At 39.4% G+C, this 22,343-nt stretch overlaps 1 protein-coding gene across 3 annotated transcripts in view; it reads left to right on the plus strand.

Annotated features, from left to right (window-relative positions):
• Cdkl2 (cyclin dependent kinase like 2) overlaps positions 1-22,343 on the plus strand; it is a 64,181-nt gene that overhangs the window by 36,415 nt on the left and 5,423 nt on the right. Inside the window, exons 8-12 of one of the 3 annotated variants that reach the window (XM_004664876.2) lie at positions 2,868-2,997; positions 5,575-5,873; positions 6,604-6,697; positions 16,819-16,942; positions 17,687-17,793. In XM_004664876.2, the coding sequence (XP_004664933.1) occupies positions 2,868-2,997; positions 5,575-5,873; positions 6,604-6,697; positions 16,819-16,942; positions 17,687-17,793 (754 nt within the window). The remainder of the gene's footprint in view (positions 1-2,867; positions 2,998-5,574; positions 5,874-6,603; positions 6,698-16,818; positions 16,943-17,686; positions 17,794-22,343) is intronic. The other 2 variants (XR_006639601.1, XM_004664877.2) reach the window with 2 other exon arrangements.

Raw genomic sequence — 22,343 nt, forward strand, 5'->3', positions numbered from 1 at the left:
ATTTATTTATTTGAGAGTGACAGAGAGAGAAAGAGGCAGATAGAGAGAGAATGGGCACACCACAGCTTCCAGCCACTGCAAACGAACTCCAGACACATGCGCCCCATTGTGCATCTGGCTATCGTGGGTCCTGGGGAATCGAACCTTGAACCAGGGTCTTAGGCTTCACAGACAAGCGCTTAAGCACTAAGCCATCTCTCCAGCCCCTACAGATACTAAGTTTTAAAATGTATTTTAATTTATTTATTTGAGAGAGAGAAAGAGAGAGAGAATGGGCATGCCAGGGTCTTCAGCCATTGCAAATGAACTCCAGATGCATACACCCCCTTGTGCATCTAGATTATGTGGGTCCTGGAGAGTCCTTTGGCTTTGCAAGCAAACGCCTTAACTGCTAAGCCATCTCTCCAGCCCCTGAATTTTGTTTATAAAATATTATCAATTGTTGACCTTGAAATGGAGAGTTTACTATGTTTGCTTTACTTGTGTATTTATTTACTTGAAACACAGACAGAGACAAAGAAGCAGAGAGAGAGAGAGAGAGAGAGAGAGGGAGGAAGAGTGAGTGTAATGGCATACCAGGGCCAGATACATATACCACTTTGTGTATCTGGCTTTATGTGTGTACTGGGGAGTTGAACCTGGATCATCAGGCTTTACAAGCAAATGCCTTTAGCCACTGAGCCATATCTCCAGCTTCTGTTCACTCTTTTGTTGTTTTTGGTTTTTCAAGGTAGGGTCTCACTATAGCCCAGGCTGACCTGGAATTCACTATGTAATCTCAGGGTGGTCTTGAACTCATGGTGATCCTCCCACCTCTGCCTCCCAAGTGCTGGGATTAAAGGTGTGCGCCTTGTGGCCTGCTCATTTAATTTTTTTTTAATTTTCTTTTTTTGAGAGAGAGAATGGGCATACCACCAGCTGTGAACAAACTCCAGACATGTGTGCCACTTGTGGAGTATGTGTGACATTGTATGCTTGCATTACTGTGCATTTGGCTACTTGGGACCTGGAGATTTGAACATGAATTCTTAGGCTTCACAGGCAAGCGCCTTAACTGCTAAGCCATCTTTCCAGCCCCCTATTCATTTTTTAAAACAGAATATTGGCTACATTCCTTAAGTTAGAATAAGCATAGTTTTTTTTTTTTTAAATAAACATGCTTGGCTTGGTGTCTGTCTCAAGCAGTAATACATTTCTGTTGTCAGTTCCACATTGCTTGGACAAATATCCAATCAGACACAGTCTATGGGAGGAAGAGATTTATTTCAAGCTTACAAATCCAGGGGGTGTTCCATTGATGGCAGAAAAAGCTGGCTTCCTTTCACAAATCCAAGCAGAGAAAGACCACTAAACAGCCAGCACCTCAAGCAAGCACACCACCATAGCTCATACTACTTTCCACACACCTTTGGGCTGGAATTCAGATTGGGCCCCCAGTGATATGCCCCCTTCTAGCAGGAGTCTGCCTACTAGGAGGTGAAGTTTCAAACTTGATTTTAATAAAACACCTGAGTTTATGGGGCCATACATTCAAACTACCACATTTTCTAAAGACAACCATTATACTTTGGTTCATGGCAGAGGGACTTTATATAAATTCTCATTTTGTCATACAGAATATGAAGAGAGGTATATATTCAAGGTTTAACTTTAATAAATCAATACCTTTTTGCTGCTTCATCAAGGACATTATTTTTTCAGGACTTCTATCTTTTTAAAAAGTTTTTATGAGCATATATTAATTATATAAAATACCAAAATGTTTCACTATGATATTTTTAATTAATTTTTAAAATTTATTAAGTTGAGAGGGAGAGAAAGAATCAGAGAGAGAGAGGCAGATAGAGAGAGAATGGGCACGCCAGATGCACAAGGTGGTGCATGTGTCTGAAGTTCGTTGTGCATCTGGCTTATGTGGATCCTGGGAAAATCACACCTAGGTTCTTTGGCTTTGCAGGCAAACACCTTAACTGCTAAGCCATCTCTCCAGCCCCCACTATGATATTTTCATACATGTATATAATATACTTTGATTATACTCCCCTCCATTACCCTCCTTTGTCCCATCAGAGATAGTTTTAAGGGAAATACCTCTCATTCTTTCTATTTGTGGATATGTAGCTGTGAAGAAAACAATGGTTGGGGCTGGAGAGATGGCTTAATGGTTAAGGTACTTGGCTGTGAAGCCTAGGGACCCAGGTTCGATTATCCAGTACCCATGTAACCCAGATGTACAAGGTGGCACATGCATCTGGAGTTCTTTTGCAGTGGCTAGAGGCCTTGGTGGGCCCATTCTCTCTACGTGCGTTGCTCTCTCTAGTAAAGAAACAAAATATTTTTTTTTTAAAGAGGGTTGGAGAGATTGCTCAGTAGTCAAAGTACTTACTTACCTCCAAAGCCTAAGGACTGGCGTTTAATTCCCCAGAACCCACATAAAGCCAGATGCACAAGGGTCTGGAGTTCATTTGCAGTAGCTGGAGGCCCTGGTGTGCCCATTCTCTTTGTCTAGCTGCCTGTCTCTTTCTAAAATAAATAAATAAAAATATAGTTTTCTAAAAAATAAAATACAGTGGTTGCTAGCACAGTTTTGTTGGTAAGATAACAGCGTTTCAGGCACCATTGTCTTCGTATTGACAGTGCAAATGTCCACAGGGTGATGAAGATATCAGAGAACCACCTGAAAGGTTCTTGAGACCCCCCAAAGGTCTACTAGCCACCCTTTAGGAACTCTTCATCTAGGCCATTATTTTTCTCATTTTAAATAAAATGGGCTTATTTTTTTAAAATGATTATTTTGAAAATAAAATTTTTCTGGGTATAATTTTGTTGTATTGTATATAAAAAGTAATAACTATATTTTTATGTAGGTTTTCTCAGGAACTACAGTTAAAAATAGAGAAAGATGCCAGGAATGTTTCTCTACCTAAAAAATCCCTGAACAGAAAGAAGGAAAAAGATGATACTTTAAGTGAAGAAAGAAGAACACTTGTGGTGCAGGTAAATGTTCATGTTTAATCCTCATTGTTTGGCATATGTATAAGTGTGGTGTGTACATGTGTGTGGGTGTACATGCACATGTGTACATGTGTGTGAAGACCAGAAATTGACATCAGGTATCTTAGTTGCTTTCCATCTTAATTCTTTTTATTGACATAGGGTCTCGCTTTAGCCCAGGCTGACCTGGAGTTTACTCTGTATTCCTAGGGTGTCTTCAAACTCATGGTGATCCTCCTACCTCTGCCTCCTGAGTGCTGAGATTAAAGGTGTGCTCTGCTACATCCTGCTTCCATCTTAATTTCTAAGACAAGGTTTCTCACTGAAGAGATTCATCTAGACTAGCTCCTACCTCTCCCTCCCTAAAAGGATTACAGAGTACCTGCTGTGCCAGCTTTTACCTGGATGCTGGGGATCTGAACTGAAGTATCCACTGAGCCCTCTCCTAGCCCCAGGTGTCCATGTTTCAAAACTTAAAGTTGTGGAGGATATGGGCTGGAGAGATGGCTTAGCGGTTAAGCGCTTGCCTGTGAAGCCTAAGGACCCCGGTTCGAAGCTCGATTCCCCAGGACCCACGTTAGCCAGATGCACAAGGGGGCGCACGCATCCGGAATTCTTTGCAGTGGCTTGAGACCCTGGTGTGCCCATTCTCTCTCTCTCTGCCTCTTTCTGTCTGTCTCTCTCAAATAAATAAATAATTTTTTAAAAATTGTGGAGGATAAATGAATATTTTGAAAAGTTTTTGAGTACTAAGTTGTCTTTTAGCCTGGCTGCAAATAACCCCCCACCAAAACAAAAACTGCCCTATCTTTCTTGCAAATACCACCTATTTAAAAGACAATATGTTATTTTTTAAAAATATTTTTCTGTATTTATTTGCAAGCAGAGAAAAATAACAGACAGACAGAGCATGGGCATACCAGGGCCTCCAGCCACTGCAAACAAATTCCATATGCACACACCACTTTGTGCATCTGCCTTTACATGGGTCCTGGGGAGATGAACCCAGTTTGTTAGGCTTTGCAGGCAAGCAGCTTAACTCCTGAGCCATCTCTCCAGCCCTTAATTTGTTAACTTTTGAGTGCCTCACATGTTCCAGGAGTTTGAACACTGGTTGCCAGGAAATCAAATGATTAAATAATGACTTGACTTTAAATATATGAGGAAAAGTATATTCTGAGCTACCAAGAATAGAAAACCTTTTATAGGTACAGAATGTAGACGGTCACAGGTCAAATATGTTGGTGGGATATTAGGTAGGAAGCTATAGCAAAGCAAAAAACCTTACTATATTTTTCAGATATTATAGCCTTTTTGCTCTGGGGCTGGTAAAGTTTACTAAGCATGTCAGTATGTTCTAAGAGGTTTACTCCAAAGTCATGAGACTATTAGGTCAAATATGAAGGGTGAAAGTAAATGCCTATTAAAGGGACTAAGATAGCCCAAGATAATTCTTGCCCTGCATGTACACTTCATCTTTCCACAGTCAAAATGCTCTCATCCAAAGTCAAGCAGTTTGCTGGATCTTTAGTGTAGAAACTGCATCTAGAGAGAACTTTAGTTCTACATACTCATCCAAAAACACCTAGATAGTTGTGTGTTTATGTACATGTATGTACACACAGGAGCAAATACATACACACATGCATATGTAATACATACAGAACACACACATACACACTTAGTCCATATTTTTCCTCCTTAACAGAAATAAAAATATTGTTTTTAGAATTTTTAATAAAGTAGGATATTTTAAATGTTGAGATTTAGATATTTAATTAAAGTTTACTTTTCCTGCTAAGTTTCCTAGAATCTCTTCTTTTTTTTCCCAAATATTTTATTATTTATTTACGTGTGAGAGGGAGGGAGGGAAGGAGAGAGAGAGAAAGAATGTGTGTACCTCTAGCCACTGCATACAAACTCCAGATGCATGTACCCCCTTCTGCATCTGGCTTATGTGGATACTACAGAATCAATCCTGGGTCCTTAGACTTCATAGGCAAGTACCTTAACCACTAAGTCATGTCTCCAGCCCTAGGATCTCTTCTTGATAAGATAATTCATATCCATTACCAATTCACTACCATTTAGTGAACCAAAAGAAGATGTTATTGCAGTGTTATTTTTGTTGTTGTTGTTTCCAGCAACATAAAACATTTTCTTAACCTACTCCTTGCAGATCAGTTCTTGATTGGATTTTATGTTTGTGGTCTCTGAATATATAAGAATTAAAGTAGCATTCTTGAATCCTCTTCCCCCACTAAAATGTGCATTTATATATGTATACTTAGAAAGATACATATACAAATATATATATGTATACACACACACACACACACACACACACACACACACACACACACATACATACAATTAGTATGGGTTGCATTTCCATTCTTGTATTTTCACAATTGCTTTTTGAATAAAAATCTGGGTTAAATTTTAATTCCATGGGTAGAATAATGACGCTGGGCATGAAAAGGGTGGTACTTGTGAAATTAAGCACAAGTGCTTATAGGAGGAGTGATAATTTATTCTTATCAGATCATTAACTGTCTCAACATTCTTTTTTATGGTTAGGATACTAATGCTGATCCCAAAACTAAGGATTGTAAAATGCTAAAAGTAAAAGGGTTAAAAATTGATGGAGAAAAAATTGAAAAAGGCAGCAGAGCTTCAAATACCAGTTGTCTCCACAGCAGTGGGACAAACCACATCAAAGGCATGCCATCCACCAGCCTCCCAGACTGTAGCAATGTCAGCATGGACCACCCAAGGAATCCAGGCATGGTGATCCCCCCACTGACACACAGTCTTTCTGCAGCTGTTCCTGGTATTAATTCTGGAGTGGGGACTATTCCAGGAGCTCAGAGTTACAGGTATGAGTTAGGGAAATGAGACTTAAAAAATTATTTGATCATATATTTGCAAATGAGAAGTACATGCTAATTTGCCTGCATTGTTTTATGGTCGGAATTACGGATGGTATTCATACTTATGAGATAGATATTGGAAATGTTTTTACCTATGTGATGGAAATTATTAGAACTTGATCCAAAACATTTGCCTGAATCCATAGAAAATAGGATCATACTGTTTAAAGTGAAGAGAATGTGAAGAGGTTATTATAAAATGAATAGAGTTGGAGAGATGGTTTAGCAGTTAAGGCACTCACCTGTGAAGCCTTAGGACCCATGATTGACTCTTCAGGTCCCACATAAGCCAGATGCACAAGGTCACATATGCACACAAGGTGGTATCCTCTCTCTTTCATAAAAAAGGCCAGTCTATTGGGCTTCCCTTAAAAAAAAAAACAAAAAACTGAATAATTGGTTTTAGGAGGCTGCTGCTGCATGCAATGAATGGAAATCATTGTTGATACAAAAAACTCCTTGTGGGCATTTTCCTGAGAGGAAGATTTGGTAGACTTGGGGCTGTGCAAGAGGCATGAGTGATGTGATAAATAGAAGGTTTCACTGAGTTTATATGCAGTATGTATTTGACAATTAGCATTAAGTTCACATTACACTGCATGTCACTTAACATGGAGTCATTTTGTTTTGTGCTTGAAAATATTAGTGATTGTAACTTTAAAAACTTTTGTTACAGAGTGGATGAAAAAACTAAGAAATACTGTATACCTTTTGTTAAACCAAACCAGCCTTCCCCATCAGGAATTTATAATGTGAATGTGACCACGTCGGTAAGTACACTGTTCTCAGTAGTAGAAAAGCAAGTGATAGTTCCCGACTTACTAAGTATGAGAGTAAAGGACTAAGAGTTTTATTTGGAGAGTAAAGTGAAACCTTGATTATGTACGTATCATTCCAGACTGTCATAGTCACAAAAGAATATGGAATTCTGAAAGTTTAAATAAATTTTGTGAGTCTGAAAGATATTACAGTATCATGTGTTTTGTTTTCACCAACAAAATACATTTTCCTTTTTTTTTTTTTTTTTTTTTTTTTTTGGGGGGAGAAGAGTTTGAGGCAGGGTCTCATTTTAGCCCAAGCTGACCTGGAACTCATTCTGTAGCCCAGACTGGCCTTGAACTCAGGGCAATCTTCCTACCTCAGCCTCCTAAGTGTTGAGATTAAAGGTGTATGCCACCACACCCTACCATAGTACATTTTCTTAACCTGATACTCACATATCAGTCCTCCTACTCTCCCTGCTCCTTTGGGTTTTAAGGCAAATGAGAAGATAGATTAGATTATGTTATCCATACTAGATTTAAAAAAACTTCTATGTGTTATATATGTGTATATGAGTATTCTTGTGCATGGCATGTTTATGGAGGCCTAAGGACAATCTCAAGGCGTCTGTCCCCACCTTCCTTCTTTGAGATAGGGTTTTTCATTGCTTTGCTGCTGCATACAAAGTCAAATTGTATGCAAGATTCATGATTCTCTTGGCTCTGCCTTCCATTGCTATAGTTATGTTGGGGTTACAGATTCATGTGCCGCTTTGCATCTAGCTGGGGACTCAAATTTGGGTTGGCAGGCTTGCAAGCAATCACCTTTAACCACTTAGCCATCTCCCCAGCCCCCATACTAGATTGTTTTTTATTTTTTAAGATTTTATTTATTTTTATTTATTTACTAGAGACAGAGAGAGGGAAGAAGGAAGGGAGGGAGGGGCAGAGTGAGGGAGGGAGAGAATAGGCACTCCAGGGCCTTTAGCCACTACAAATGAACTCCAGATGCATGTGCCACCATGTGCATCTGGCTTACATGGGACCTGGAGAATCAAACCTGGGTCCTTAGACTTCGCAAGCATGCACCTTAACTGCTAAGCCATCTCTCCAGACCCTAGATTACCTTTTCAAACTTGTTTTTTTTTTTTAACTTCCATAATTATAGACAATAAACCATGATAATTCCCTCCTCTACCCCACTTTCCCCTTCACAAATCCACTCTCCATCATATCCCCTCCCACTCTCAATTAGTCTCTTTTATTTTGATATCATCATCTTTTCCTCCCATTGTGAGGGTCTTGTATAGGTAGTGCCAAGCGCTGCAAGGTCATGGATGTCTAGGCCATTTTGTGTCTGTAAGATTGCATTGTAAGTAGTCCTACCCTTCCTTTTAGCTCTTACATTCTTTCTGTCACCTCTTCTGCAGTTGACCCTGAGCCTTGGAAGGTGTGATAGAGATATCTTAGTGCCAAACACTCTTCTGTCTCTTATTCTCAGCACTATGTTGCCTTCTGAGTCATCCCAGAGGTCACCACCATCTAAAAATAGAAGCTTCTGTAACCAAAAGTGAGAGTAGCATTAATATATGAGTATGGTCATTAGGAAAAGTGCTTACAGGGCAGTTTGGTGAGCATAATATATGAATTTTGCCAGATACTAGCAGGCAGTACACCCCTAGGGCTCATGACCTCTCCCATCATAGGCTTTTGACTAGGCTTTCAGTACCAGGCATGTGTTCCCTCCTGTAGAGCAGGCCTCCAGTCCAGTTAGAGAGTGGTTGGTTTCCCCCATAACACACAGGCCACTAGATTATTTTTGATGCTTATTTACTTAGTTGTTTATTTATTATTTATTTGCACTTGTGTGTACGTATGTGTATGTGTACCCCAGGATCTCTTGCTGCTGCAAACAAACACCAGATGCTTGTGCCGCTGTTTGCATCCCACTTTATATGGGTGGCTAGGGAATTGAATACAGGCTGGCAGACTTTGCAAGCAAGCACCTTTAACTGCTGAACCATCTCCCCAGTCCCCCCCTTACTGGATTTTTGTTTTGTTTTGTTTTTTTGAGGTAGGGTCTCATTCTAGCCCAGGCTGACCTGGAATTCACTATGAAGTTTCAGGGTGGCCTCGAACTCATAGCAATCCTCCTACCTCTGCCTCCCGAGTTCTGGGATTAAAGCCGTGTGCCACCACATCCGGCTTTGCTTTTTTTTTTTTTTTTGAGGCAGGGTTTTGCTCTCGCCCAGGTTGACCTGGAATTCACCATGTAGTCTCAGGGTGGCCTTGATAGATTAAAAAAATTTTTTTTTTATTTATTCACTTAAGATTGAAAGAGAGAGGGAGAAAGAATGGGCACACAGGGCCTCTAGCCCCTGCAAACCAACTCCAGACACATGTGTCATCTTATACATCTGTCTTTATGTGGGTACTAGGGAATCGGACTCAGGTCCTTATGCTATACAAGCAAGCATCTTAACCTCTGAGCCAGCTCCTTAGATTTTTGTTTTGTTTTTGAGGTAGGGTCTCACTCTAGTGTAGGTTTACCTGGAATTCACTATGTAGTCTCAGGCTGGCCTTGAACTCACAGCGATCCTACTACCTCTGCCTCCCAAGTGCTAGGATTAAAGGCATGTGCCATCTTGCCTGGCCATACTACGTTTTGATGAAAGTAATTTGTTTATTCATTAATAAATATTTATTGATAATGTCACATATATATATGACACTGTGATTGAATTAAGTTAATCTCCGTTCGTGGAGTTCATGGTCTAATAGAAGATGTACAAATTGAAAACCATGTCAGTTTGATGTAAGAAGCATATGCCCAGGTCAGGTAAAGTGCAGAGGGGAGCATTATTATTCTCAACACAGCCAGCCTTCCAGTTAAGTCAAATAATCATGATCTTTCTGCTCAGGAAACCTCCATTGATTTCTCATCTTTAGGAAGATGAGATAAAGGCCAAAGTCCTCATAGGGCTACTAAGTCCAGCATGATTCCAGTCTCCCACCCCTGTATGCCAGCTCTGCTGTCTTTCTTGATCTGCTCCAACCACATAGATTTCCTTGTTACTTCTTATTTATTTATTTATTTGCAAGCAGAGAGAAACACAGACAGAGAAAGAGACAGAAAATGGGCATGCCAGGGCCTCTAGCTGCTGCAAATGAACTCTAGATGCATGTGCCACTTTGTGCATCTGGCTTTGCATGGGTACTGGTTAATCAAACCTGGGTTGTTAGGCTTTGCAGGCAAGTACCTTAGCCACTGAGCCTTCTCTCCAGCCTCCCTTGGTACTTCTGGAATGTGGCTAGTCACACTCCAGCCTTTGGGCTTCTGCATTTACTGTTTCCTTTGCTAGACCCTGCAGATGCTTTTTGTTTTCTTTAGTTCATGTGAGACCCTAGCATGCAGGCCTCTTTACTATTGTAACTCATTCTCATAACTAGTTTCCCATCATTGTCTCATCCTCTCCTTGTGGATGTTTGTTTATTATCATCCTTGTCTGCTCTGGAAGATTAATCAAAAGCTCTTACAAAATAGCTCAATATCTTTTGTCAAAATTTATACCAACCTGTTTTCAGGCATTGCATAGTCAATGCTGGCTGATAATTTTAGATCTTTTTTCTATTTATCTTTCTTTGGAAAAAGAAAGAAAGGAAGTGATTACTTGAGTATTTCTTTAATGAAAATTAAAGGCAGAGCTAATACCAGACTTTCTTCAACTTCTACTTTATTGTTAAGTACACTGCTAAATCTTCTATGTGGATAAATATGTAATTAGGAACATGTATGTTTGATTTGTCACTATTTATTTGTTTGGGAGAGAAAAAAAGGCAGATAGAGAAAATGGGTATGTTAGGGCCTCTAGCCACTGCAGATGAACTCCAGATGCATGTACTGCCTTGTACATCTGGCTTACACAGGTACTGGGGAATTGAACCTGGGTCCTTAGGCCTTGCAGGCCAATGCTCTAACCACTAAGCAATCTCTCCATCCTTAATTTGTCACTCTTCGAATGGGTAAATCTGGAAGTTTTAATTCTTTTTTATTTTATGTTTGCAAACAGTTTATTTGCTACATAATCATTTAATTAGCTCATTCTTTAGCTAATTGCCTTAACCTTTTTTCAGTTAAAATAGTAAGCAGGGAGCTGGGGTGGTGGCTTAGCAGTTACAGTTGCTTGCTTGCAGAACCTGCTAGCCCAGGTTCAGTTCCCCAGTAACCAAGGAAAGCCAGATGCACACAGGTACATACATGTGTATCTCTCTCTCCCCCTCTCAAATAAATAAATTTCTCTTATGAACCCTATTGCAGTCAGGTTTGCATTGCTGACAGAAAAGACCCGACCAAGAGAAGCTTGTAGGAAAAAAGGTTTATTTTGGCTTACAGACTCGAGGAGAAGCTCCATGATGGCAGGGGAAAATGATGGCATGAGCAGAGGTTGGACATCACCTCCTGGCCAACATCAGGTAGACAATAGGAACAGGAGAGAGTGCCAAACACTGGGGGACACTGGCTATAATACCAATAAGCCCCCCAACAATAAATTGCCTTCAAGAAGCGTTAATTCCCAAATCTCCATCAACTGGAAACCTAGCATTCAGGACACTTAAGTTTATGGGGGACACCTGAATCATACCACATTCTGCCCTTGGCCCCCATAAACTGATAACCACCCATGATGTAAAATGTAATGCATTCAGTCCTTCTTTAAAAGTCCCCATAGTTTTAATCTATCTTAATGATGTTCAAAAACTCCCATAATCCCAGATTTTTGTTTTGTTTTGTTTTTATGAGGTCGTCTCACTGTAGCCCAGGCTGACCTGGAATTCACTCGGTAGTCTTAGGGTGGCTTTGAACTCGTGACAGGCCTCCTATTTCTGCCTCCCGAGTGCTAGTATTAAAGGCGTGTGCCACCATGCGTGGCATTCTGAGCTCTTTTAACTGAGCCATGGTACCAAATAATTCCCCCAAATACCCATAATGGGACAGAATACACATTCACACTGCAAAAAAAATGGCACCAGGCATAGCAAAGAGATATTCAACCAATACAAGATTTAAAACAACCAAGGCAAATATCAAACTCTATAGCTCCAAGTCCAACAACTCTAGCCAGTGACAAATCTCCAAGTCCAATAATTCTAAGAAGCAACAAGTCTTTGCAGTTCCAATTCCACCCCTACAGCAAGGCTACTCACAGTCCCTGGAAAACTTCATACAGCCGGCAACTTTCCTTAGCAGCCATTTTGTGGTCCTGGCATCTCCACTGGGTCTCCACTGCAACTCATGGTCCATCCTCACTGCTCCATTAGCAGGCATTTGCAGGCATCCAGCAAACCTGCTTCACACTGCCCATGGCCATTTCCAAAACACAAGACTGTGTTGCAAATTCAGGGTTTATTTTGGTTTATAGACTAGAGGGAAAGCTCCATGATGACAGGGGAAACTATGGCATGAGCAGAGAGTGGACATCACCTCCAGGCCAACATCACGTGGAAAACAGGACCAGGAGTGTGTGCCAAACACTGGCAAGAGGACACTGGCTATAATATCCATAAGCCTTCCCCCAACGATACACTGCTTCCAGGAGGTCTGAATTCCCACATCTCTGTCAGCTGGGTACCTAGCATTCAGAACACCTAGGTTTATGGAGAATACCTGAATCAAACCACCACAAGCCCTTAAGGAAAAAAAAAGAAAGAAAAAGGAATAAGCAAGCCTGGTGTGGTGGTGCACCCTTTACTCCCAGCACTGGGGGAGTGGGAAAGTGGGGGACAGAGGTAGGAGGATTGCCTCAAGGCTATCCTGAGATTACATAGTGAAATCCAGATGAGTCTGGGCTAGAGTGAGACCTACCTCAAAAAAAAAAAAAACTTGTAAGTTCATCTAGCAATCACAATGAGTCTGGCAAACTGGCATAAAACACAGAATATTAACGTTGAGGAATAAAGGATGCTCAGTGGCATAACGTTGTTATATGTACCAGTACATGTGTATTATATGTTGTGTATTTATAGTTTTTCATGACTTTATCACACATGGCTTTTTTTTTTTAAGCAGATCACCTATCTTTACCACTGATTTTGAAAGTATGGATAAGAATATAGGGTTTTGTGAGTCTTCAATGAAAAAAAGAGTGTAAAATTTCAAATTTGTAGAGTTGCAGAATTGAGGTGCTACTATTTATTATTTTTTTATTTTTTCTGACTTTATTAATTCTATGGGAGTAGTAATAATAAAACATTATAAAAATAATTGATGTTTTTAAAGTATCTTTTATAAACTGTTTTTATTTATTTGCAAGCAGAGAAAGAAGAGATAGACGAGAGAATGGGTGTGCCAGGGCCTCCAGCTGCTGCAAATGAATTCCAGATGTATGTGCTACATTGTGCATCTGGCTTTATGTGGATATTGGAGAATTGAGCCCAAGTTGTTATGCTTTGTAGGCAAGAGCCTTAACCACTAAGCCATCTCTCCAGCCTGAAGTTATAACCTTAACTTTTTTTATTTTTAATTTTTTTATGAGAGAGAAAGAGTGAAAGAGAGAAGAGAATTGGCAGTCCGGGGCCTTAGCCACTGCAAACGAATTCCAGCCTGAAGGATCAGGGTTGTGCCCACCTTCTGCGCATGTGCCCCCTGTACGCATGTGTCACTTGGTGCATCGGTTTATGTGGTTATGGAGAGTTAGGCTTCACAGGCAAGCACCTTAACCATTAAGCAATCTCCCCAGCCTGAGGTTATACTTTTTAAATTTAACCGTATTCCTGGGAAGATAGTATTATGTGTTGAATAAAGAGCAACTGAGACTTAAGGTTAAATACATAAAAACGACTATGAAGATTAAAGTGGGAAAGTACAAAAATCAGGCTTAGAGATGTGGTAATATGCACAAAGGTCCACTGTCCAAAATTTGAGTAACAGCAAGTGTTGGCTGAAGAGCACAGGATGTTGTATAAGGCTGGCCAGCCTGAAGGACCATGGTTATGCCCATTTTATCCCTCTTTACTGCTTCCCAGGACTTCCACTGAAGATTGGCAGAGGGAGGAGAAACTAAAGAACAATTAGCTTTCCCACTTGTTAGCAGTTTTTTTGTTTGTTTTTTTTTTTTAATATTTCTTTTTTTTTATTTTTTTTATTAACATTTTCCATGATTATAAAATATATCCCATGGTAATTCCCTCCCTCCCCACCCCCACACTTTCCCGTTTGAAATTCCATTCTCCATCATATTACCTCCCCATTACAATCATTGTAATTACATATATACCATATCAACCTATTAAGTATCCTCCTCCCTTCCTTTCTCCACCCTTTATGTCTCCTTTTCAACTTACTGGCCTCTGCTACTAAGTATTTTCATTCTCACGCAGAAGCCCAGTCATCTGTAGCTAGGATCCCCATATGAGAGAGAACATGTGGCGCTTGGCTTTCTGGGCCTGGGTTACCTGACTTAGTATAATACTTTCCAGGTCCATCCATTTTTCTGCAAATTTCATAACTTCATTTTTCTTTACCGCTGAGTAGAACTCCATTGTATAAATGTACCACATCTTCATTATCCACTCATCTGTTGAGGGACATCTAGGCTGGTTCCATTTCCCTGCTATTATAAATTGAGCAGCAATAAACATGGTTGAGCATGTACTTCTAAGAAAATGAGATGAGTCCTTCGGATATATGCCTAGGAGCGCTATAGCTGGGTCATATGGTAGATCAATCTCTAGCTGCTTTAGGAACCTCCACACTGTTTTCCACAATGGCTGGACCAGATTGCATTCCCACCAGCAGTGCAGAAGGGTTCCTTTTTTTCCACATCCCTGCCAACATTTATAATCATTTGTTTTCATGATGGTGGCCAATCTGACAGGAGTGAGATGGAATCTCAATGTAGTTTTAATCTGCATTTCCCTGATGACTAGTGACGTAGAACATTTTTTTAGATGCTTATATGCCATTCGTATTTCTTCCTTTGAGAACTCTCTATTTAGCTCCTTAGCCCTTTTTTTTTATTTTTATTTTTATTTTTATTTTTTTTATTTTTATTTTTTTTTAAATTTTTATTAACATTTTCCATGATTATAAAATATATCCCATGGTAATTCCCTCCCTCCCCACCCCCACACTTTCCCGTTTGAAATTCCATTCTCAATCATATTACCTCCCCATTACAATCATTGTAATTACATATATACAATATCAACCTATTAAGTATCCTCCTCCTTTCCTTTCTCCACCCTTTATGTCTCCTTTTTAACTTACTGGCCTCTGCTACTAAGTATTTTCATTCTCACACAGAAGCCCAGTCATCTGTAGCTAGGATCCCCATATGAGAGAGAACATGTGGCGCTTGGCTTTCTGGGCCTGGGTTACCTGACTTAGTATAATACTTTCCAGGTCCATCCATTTTTCTGCAAATTTCATAACTTCATTTTTCTTTACCGCTGAGTAGAACTCCATTGTATAAATGTACCACATCTTCATTATCCACTCATCTGTTGAGGGACATCTAGGCTAGTTCCATTTCCCAGCTATTATAAATTGAGCAGCAATAAACATGGTTGAGCATGTACTTCTAAGGAAATGAGATGAGTCCTTTGGATATATGCCTAGGAGTGCTATAGCTGGGTCATATGGTAGATCAATCTCTAGCTGCTTTAGGAACCTCCACACTGTTTTCCACAATGGCTGGACCAGATTGCATTCCCACCAGCAGTGCAGAAGGGTTCCTTTTTTTCCACATCCCCGCCAACATTTATGATCATTTGTTTTCATGATGGTGGCCAATCTGACAGGAGTGAGATGGAATCTCAATGTAGTTTTAATCTGCATTTCCCTGATGACTAGTGACGTGGAACATTTTTTTAGGTGCTTATATGCCATTCGTATTTCTTCCTTTGAGAACTCTCTATTTAGCTCCTTAGCCCATTTTTTGATTGGCTTGTTTGATTCCTTATTGGTTAACTTTTTGAGTTCTTTGTATATCCTAGATATTAATCCTCTATCAGATATATAGCTGGCGAAGATTTTTTCCCATTCTGTAGGTTGCCTCTTTGCTTTTTTCACTGTGTCCTTTGCGGTGCAAAATCTTTGTAATTTCATTAGGTCCCAGTGGTTAATCTGTGGTTTTATTGCCTGAGCAATTGGGGTTGTATTCAGAAAGTCTTTGCCAAGACCAATATGTTGAAGGGTTTCCCCTACTTTTTCCTCTAGCAGTTTCAAAGTTTCCGGTCTGATGTTAAGGTCTTTAATCCATTTGGACTTAATTCTTGTGCATGGCGAGAGAGAGGAATCTATTTTCATCCTTCTGCAGATATTTATCCAGTTTTCAAAACACCATTTGCTGAAGAGGCTGTCTCTTCTCCAATGGGTATTTTTGGCATTTTTATCGAATATCAGGTGGCTATAGCTACTTGGGCTTATATCTGGGTCCTCTATTCTGTTCCACTGATCTACATGTCTGTTTTTGTGCCAGTACCATGCTGTTTTTGTTACTATGGCTCTGTAGTATAGGTTAAAATTAGGTATGGTGATACCACCAGCCTCTTTTTTGTTGCTCAGTATTATTTTAGATATTCGAGGTTTTTTGTGATTCCAAATGAATTTTTGGATTGTTTTTTCTATTTCCATGAAGAAAGCCTTTGGAATTTTGATAGGGATTGCATTAAATGTGTAGATTGCTTTAGGTAAGATTGCCATTTTCACGATATTGATTCTTCCAATCCAGGAACAAGGGATGTTTCTCCACTTTCTAGTGTCTTCTGCAATTTCTCGCTTGAGTGTTTTAAAGTTCTCATTGTATAAGTTCTTTACTTCCTTGGTTAGGTTTATTCCAAGGTATTTTATTTTTTTTGATGCAATTGTGAATGGGAGTGATTCTCTGATTTCATCCTCTGTGTGTTTGTTGTTAGCATATATGAAGGCTACTGATTTCTGTGTATTTATTTTGTATCCTTTGTTAGCAGTTTTAATAAATTATTGAATTAATTAGGTAAAATTGTTTTCTATGTCATTAATGCCTTTTTAATTAGTCACAAATTTGAGGATTATGAACAGTAGTTACAAAAGGAAGAAATTCTAGTTACCTTATATTTATAAAATTAATTTATCATTCTGATGATATTAGGTCTCCAGTGAGAAGAACTTTCTTCAGGCAAATAAGAAAAGAAAAGAATATTCCAAAGCAGATGTGCATTTGCCTGAACTGAATTATAATCACCTCCCTGAACTAAGAACTTTAGAAGGCATAGGTATGTTTATGATGCCGCTACTTTCTTCAGCCCTTTTATTTATACTACTAAATTTTATGTTAGGAACTAACAATATCAAAAATGTTCAGTGCTGGGCATGGTGGCACATGCCTTTCATCCCCAGTACTCAGGAGGCAGAGGTAGGAGGATCACTGTGAGTTGAAGCTCAGCCTTGGACTACAGAATGAGTGCCAAGGCAGCCTGGGCTAGAGTGAGATCCTACCTTGATAAAAACAAAAATAAAAATGTATAGTAGCTTTGCATATTAAAGTTAGCTATTATATACATACTTATATGTATAGTAAGTACTTGCTGAGAGACAAAGGTGCAATATGAAAAACTAACAAAATGCCCAGTTGTTTTCATGATGTTTATAGTTATTTGTTTATGTTTTTTAATTTTAAATGGTTTATTGTCTAACTCAACAAAGTTATATTAGCTGTTCATCATTAATTGATTCATAAACTTAAGTTTGGGAGATAAAAGTCATTCTTTTGAATATCTGCTCTTTCTTTTTTATACATTTTTATTTATTTGTTAGAAAGACAGAGATAGAGAGCACAAGAATGGGCACAAGGCCTCTAGTCACTGCAAATGAACTGCAGACACGTTCCACCATGTATCTGGTTTATGTGGCTTCTGGGGAGTTGAACCTGGGTTCTTAGGCTTTGCAGGCAAGTGCCTTACCTGCTAAGCCATCTTCCTAGCCCTGTTTATGTTTTTTTAATGGTTATTTTTATCTAGCTCGGAATTCTAGGCTAATAAAGAAAGAGAACAAATCCGTTTCAGAATCTCGAATTCCTTCTCTGGCTGCTATTGACCTACATGCTTCCAGCATTGCATTATATCAGGTACAGAAACATTTGTCCTGGGTAGACAGGTCTCTCTCAGAATTGCTTTACTTTTGGGAGCACATGATCTTAAGAATTGGGTGGAATTTTGGGTGGGACCTAAAATTTTGCTTGCTTAATTTTGTTTTTTAAGTTCATTACATGTAGTATTTTATTATACATATGTTATCATTTCTGAACTTGCAATAATCCATTTTTTGTCTTTTAAAAATAATTTTATAGCATAGAGAGATAAGAGACAGATAGAGAAAATGGGTTTGCCAGGTCTTCCAGTTATTGCAAATGAACTTCAGATGCATGCACCACTTTGTGCATCTGGCTTTACATAGGTACTGGGGAATCAAACTTGGGTCATTGGGCTTTCCAGGCAAGTGCCTTAACTACTGAGCCATCTCTCCAGCCATCCTTTTGTTTTTGAGATTGAGCATATATACATCTGGGTTTGAACTCAAAATCTTTGTGCCTCAGCCTCCTTCGTGCTAGGATTATATGCATATGCCATTATATGTAGCAGTAATCCATTAAAAAAATATTTTTGAAAGGGAGAGGGAGAGAGAGAGAGAGAGACAGAGACAAAGAATGAGAATAGGGCACTAGGGCCTCTTTCTACTACAAGTGAACTTCAGATATATGTGCCACTTTGTGCGTCTGGTTTTACATGGGGACTGGGAAATTGAGCCCAGGCTGGTAGGCTTTGTAAACAAGTACCTTTAAACTGCTATACCATCATCCCGTTTTTTTGTAGATTAAAAATGAGTGTGAGTCTATGTATGTGCATGTGTGTAGCACCTAGTTATGGTCTTTACATATTAATAGTTTTTGTACTACTTTGTATCATTGCGCTATGTTAAACCTATAGTTATAATCTAACTTTGAAAGGGTAAAACTATTAAATTCCTTTTATTCTTGTAAAGTTAATTATTGCCTTGATATTCCCTAAGACAATCCATTCTACATATGTTAAAGATGTGTTGTTTCATATATTTCTATATTTCTATAATTTCTTTTAGCTCTTCAGAATACATCTTTCTGCTTTTACATCAACAGAAACCACATCATTTTCCCCCATTTAGAATATCAGACACCTTTTGCCAGTTTTCTGTTGCTAACACATTACTGCAAACAGCTTACTTACTGTCTCACAGTTTTCATGGGTCAAGAGCTTAGGTGTAGCTGCCCCTATGCATGTGAATCTTACAGGTCGGAGTCCTGGGACCAGAAGAGCAGATTTTCTTCCTGGAGGCTTTAAGGAGAATCTATTTACAGGTTCATTTCAGTTGTTGTAGGGTTTAGTTCTAATGTGGTTGTCTGTCTGAGATCCTGTTTCCTTACTGGCTGGCACCTGGCTGACAGTTGAGGGTGTTTCTCAGCTTCTGAAGGCCACCAACTTTCATGGGTTGACAGCTTAATTTCTTCATCTTCAAATTGGCAACAGTGGCCAAATCCAGCTTATACTTTGAATATCTCTGTCCTTTCTGCCTCATCTCTCTCACTTGCTCAGCCCCTATTAAGAGCTCACATGATTACATTGGGTTTTACCAGGATAATCTCTTAAGGTCAGGTGAAAAATAACACTAATTCCTCATGCAAAGCCCTATCATAGCAGTAAACTTAGATTATCCAGGGATAGGAACCTTAAGGACATAGCTTTATAATTTTGTCCACAAAATATTTTGGAGATATATATTTTTTTAATTTTTAATTTTTTTTAATTTTGCTTTTCAGATAGGGTCTCATTCTAGCCCAGGCTGATCTGGAATTCACTGTGTAGCCTCAGGCTGGCCTCAAACTCACAATACTCCTTCCTCATACTTTTGCTTAAAAGTTATAAATATTTTAAACAATTTGTAAGACAAGACTCTACCTAGCTTTTATTTCCCCTATTTATTATTTCAGTTCTCTCTCTCTCTTCTTTTTCTTCCTTTCTTCCTCTTTTTTTTTTTTTTTTTTTTTTTTTTTTGGTTTTTCGAGGTAAGGTCTCACTCTGGCCCAGGCTGACCTGGAATTCACTATGGAGTCTCAGGGTGGCCTCGAACTCACGGTGATCCTCCTACCTCTGCCTCCTGAGTGCTGGGATTAAAGGCATGTGCCACCATGCCTGGCTCACTTCTCTCTTCTTACTTATATTCTAGTTTTCCTTTAACCTGGAAAGCTTTCTTCAGCATTCTGAAAAGCAAGTCTGATGATGCAAAGTTCTCTTGGTTTTCTTCATTTGAGAATGACTTCATTTTGCCTTAATCTTTGGAATGTATTTTCAATGGCTATGGAAATCTGGGGAGAAAGTTGTTTTCCTTCCTGACACTTACTCCTCTGTCTTTATGATTTCTGTTAAGGAATTCCCTGTATATTATGCTTTGCTTTTTCCCCTAGTTGCTTTTAAGATTCAATCTTTAGTTTTCAATTTTCCTTAGCTTGAATAGGAAACACATAGTTCTGAGTTTATTCTGTTTGAGGTTGACCAAGCTTCTTCAATCTGTAAGTTTATTTGTTTTACCAAATCTGGGGAGTTTTCAGTCTTTATTTCTTTAAAAAAAATTTTCTGTTAGTCTCTTCTCCTTTCCTGCTAAGATTTTTATCTTTGGCAGTACTAGAATTTGAAATAAGGGCCTTAAGCACTCTACCACTGAACTAGTCCCTTAGCCCTCCTGAAATTGTAGTGGCAGATCTGTTAGACTTTTTGATATTTTCTCATTTTCTGAGACTATATTCACTTTTTCCTAATGTTTTTTTCTTTCTAATCTTCAGATTATATAATTTCCATCTATCTATCTTCATGTTCTATGACATTTACTTCATTCTGCTATTAAACTTTTTTTTTTTTTTTTTTTTTGGTTTTTCGAGGTAGGGTCTCACTCTGGTCCAGGCTGACCTGGAATTAACTCTGTAGTCTCAGGGTGGCCTTGAACTCACGGTGATCCTCCTACCTCTGCCTCCCAAGTGCTGGGATTAAAGGCGTGCGCCACCACGCCCGGCTAAACTTTTTAATTTGATGTAGTATTATTTAGTACTAAAATCTTAATTTGATCCTTTTCTTATAGCTTTTATTTCTGTGCTAAGATTTTTAAAATATTTTTTATTTGAGAGAGAGAAAGAGGGGGAGAGAGAGAGGGAGAGACAGAGACAGAGAATGGGTGCACCAGGGCCTCCAGCCACTGCAAACGAACTCCATATGCATGTGCTCCCTTGTGCATCTGGCTTATGTGGGTCTTGGAGAATCAAACCGGGGTCCATTGGCTTTGCAGGCAAGTGCCTTAACCGTTAAGCCATTTCTTCAGCCCCAGGTTTTTTTTTGAGGTAGGGTCTTGCTCTAGCTCAGACTGCCCTGGAATCCACTACGTAGTCTCAGGGTGGCCTTGAACTCATGGCAATTCTCCTACTTCTGTCTCTTAAATGCTGGGATTAAAGGCATGCTCCACCACACCCAGGTTGTGCTAAGAGTTTCTGCCCATTAACTTAGATTTTTTTTTTCTTTACTTGATATAACATACTTATAATGGCTGCTTGATGTCTGTTGCAGTCAGGTTCGCATGGCTGGTAGAAATCACCCAACCAAGAGCAGCTTGTAGGAAAAAGAGGTTTATTTTGGTTTACAGGCTTGAGGGAAAGCTCCATGGTGGCAGAGAAAAATGATGGCATGAACAGAGAGTGGATATCACCCCCTGGCCAACATAAGTGGACCAGAGCAACAGGAGAGTGTGCCAAACATTGGCTTGGGGAAACTGGCTATAACACCCATAGGCCTGCGCCCAATACACTCCTTCCAGGAGGTATTAATTCCCAAATCTCTATCAGCTGGGAATCTAGAACTCAGAACACCTAAGTTTATGGGGGACATCTGAATCAAACCACCACATTCTTCCCCTGGCCTCCATAAACTGATAACCATACATGATGTAAAATGCAATGCATTCATCTAACTTTAAAAATCCCCGCATATTTTATTAATTCCAATGATGTTCATACATCCCCATAGTCCAAGATCTTTTAAGTGAACCTTAATATCAAATCATAACTCCAAAAAACCCATAATGACATAGAATAAACATTCACACTGCAAAAAATGGCATTGGGCAGAGCCAAGAAATATTCAGCCAGTATTTTATGATTTAAAACAACCAGGGCAAACATCAAACTCTGTAGCTTCAAGTCCAGTAACTCTAGTCAGCAACAAGTCTCCAAGCTTGATAATACTAACCAACAAGAAGTCTCTGGTATTCCAATTCTACCCCTTCAGCTAGGCTACTCACAGTCTTAGAAAGCTTCATCTGGGGCCAGCAGCTTTCCTTAGCAGCCATCTCATGGTCCTGACATCTCCACTGGGTCTCTACTGCAAGCCACTGTTCATCCTCATGGCCCCATGGGGTCTCCATGCAGGCAACCAGCAAACCTGCTTCACATTGCCCATGGCCATTTCCAAAACACAAGACCATGTTGCAAATTCAATGACCCTCTCTTTCCTGTATTTCTTATACTCCACAATACCAGGTAGGGTGCCAGTTTGTTAATCCAGGGGGGAATAAAGCAGACTTTGAAGAACAAGACACTCCTTG

Source organism: Jaculus jaculus, chromosome 11 (genome assembly GCF_020740685.1).
Source record: "Jaculus jaculus isolate mJacJac1 chromosome 11, mJacJac1.mat.Y.cur, whole genome shotgun sequence".
Classification (NCBI taxonomy): Eukaryota; Metazoa; Chordata; class Mammalia; order Rodentia; family Dipodidae; genus Jaculus; species Jaculus jaculus.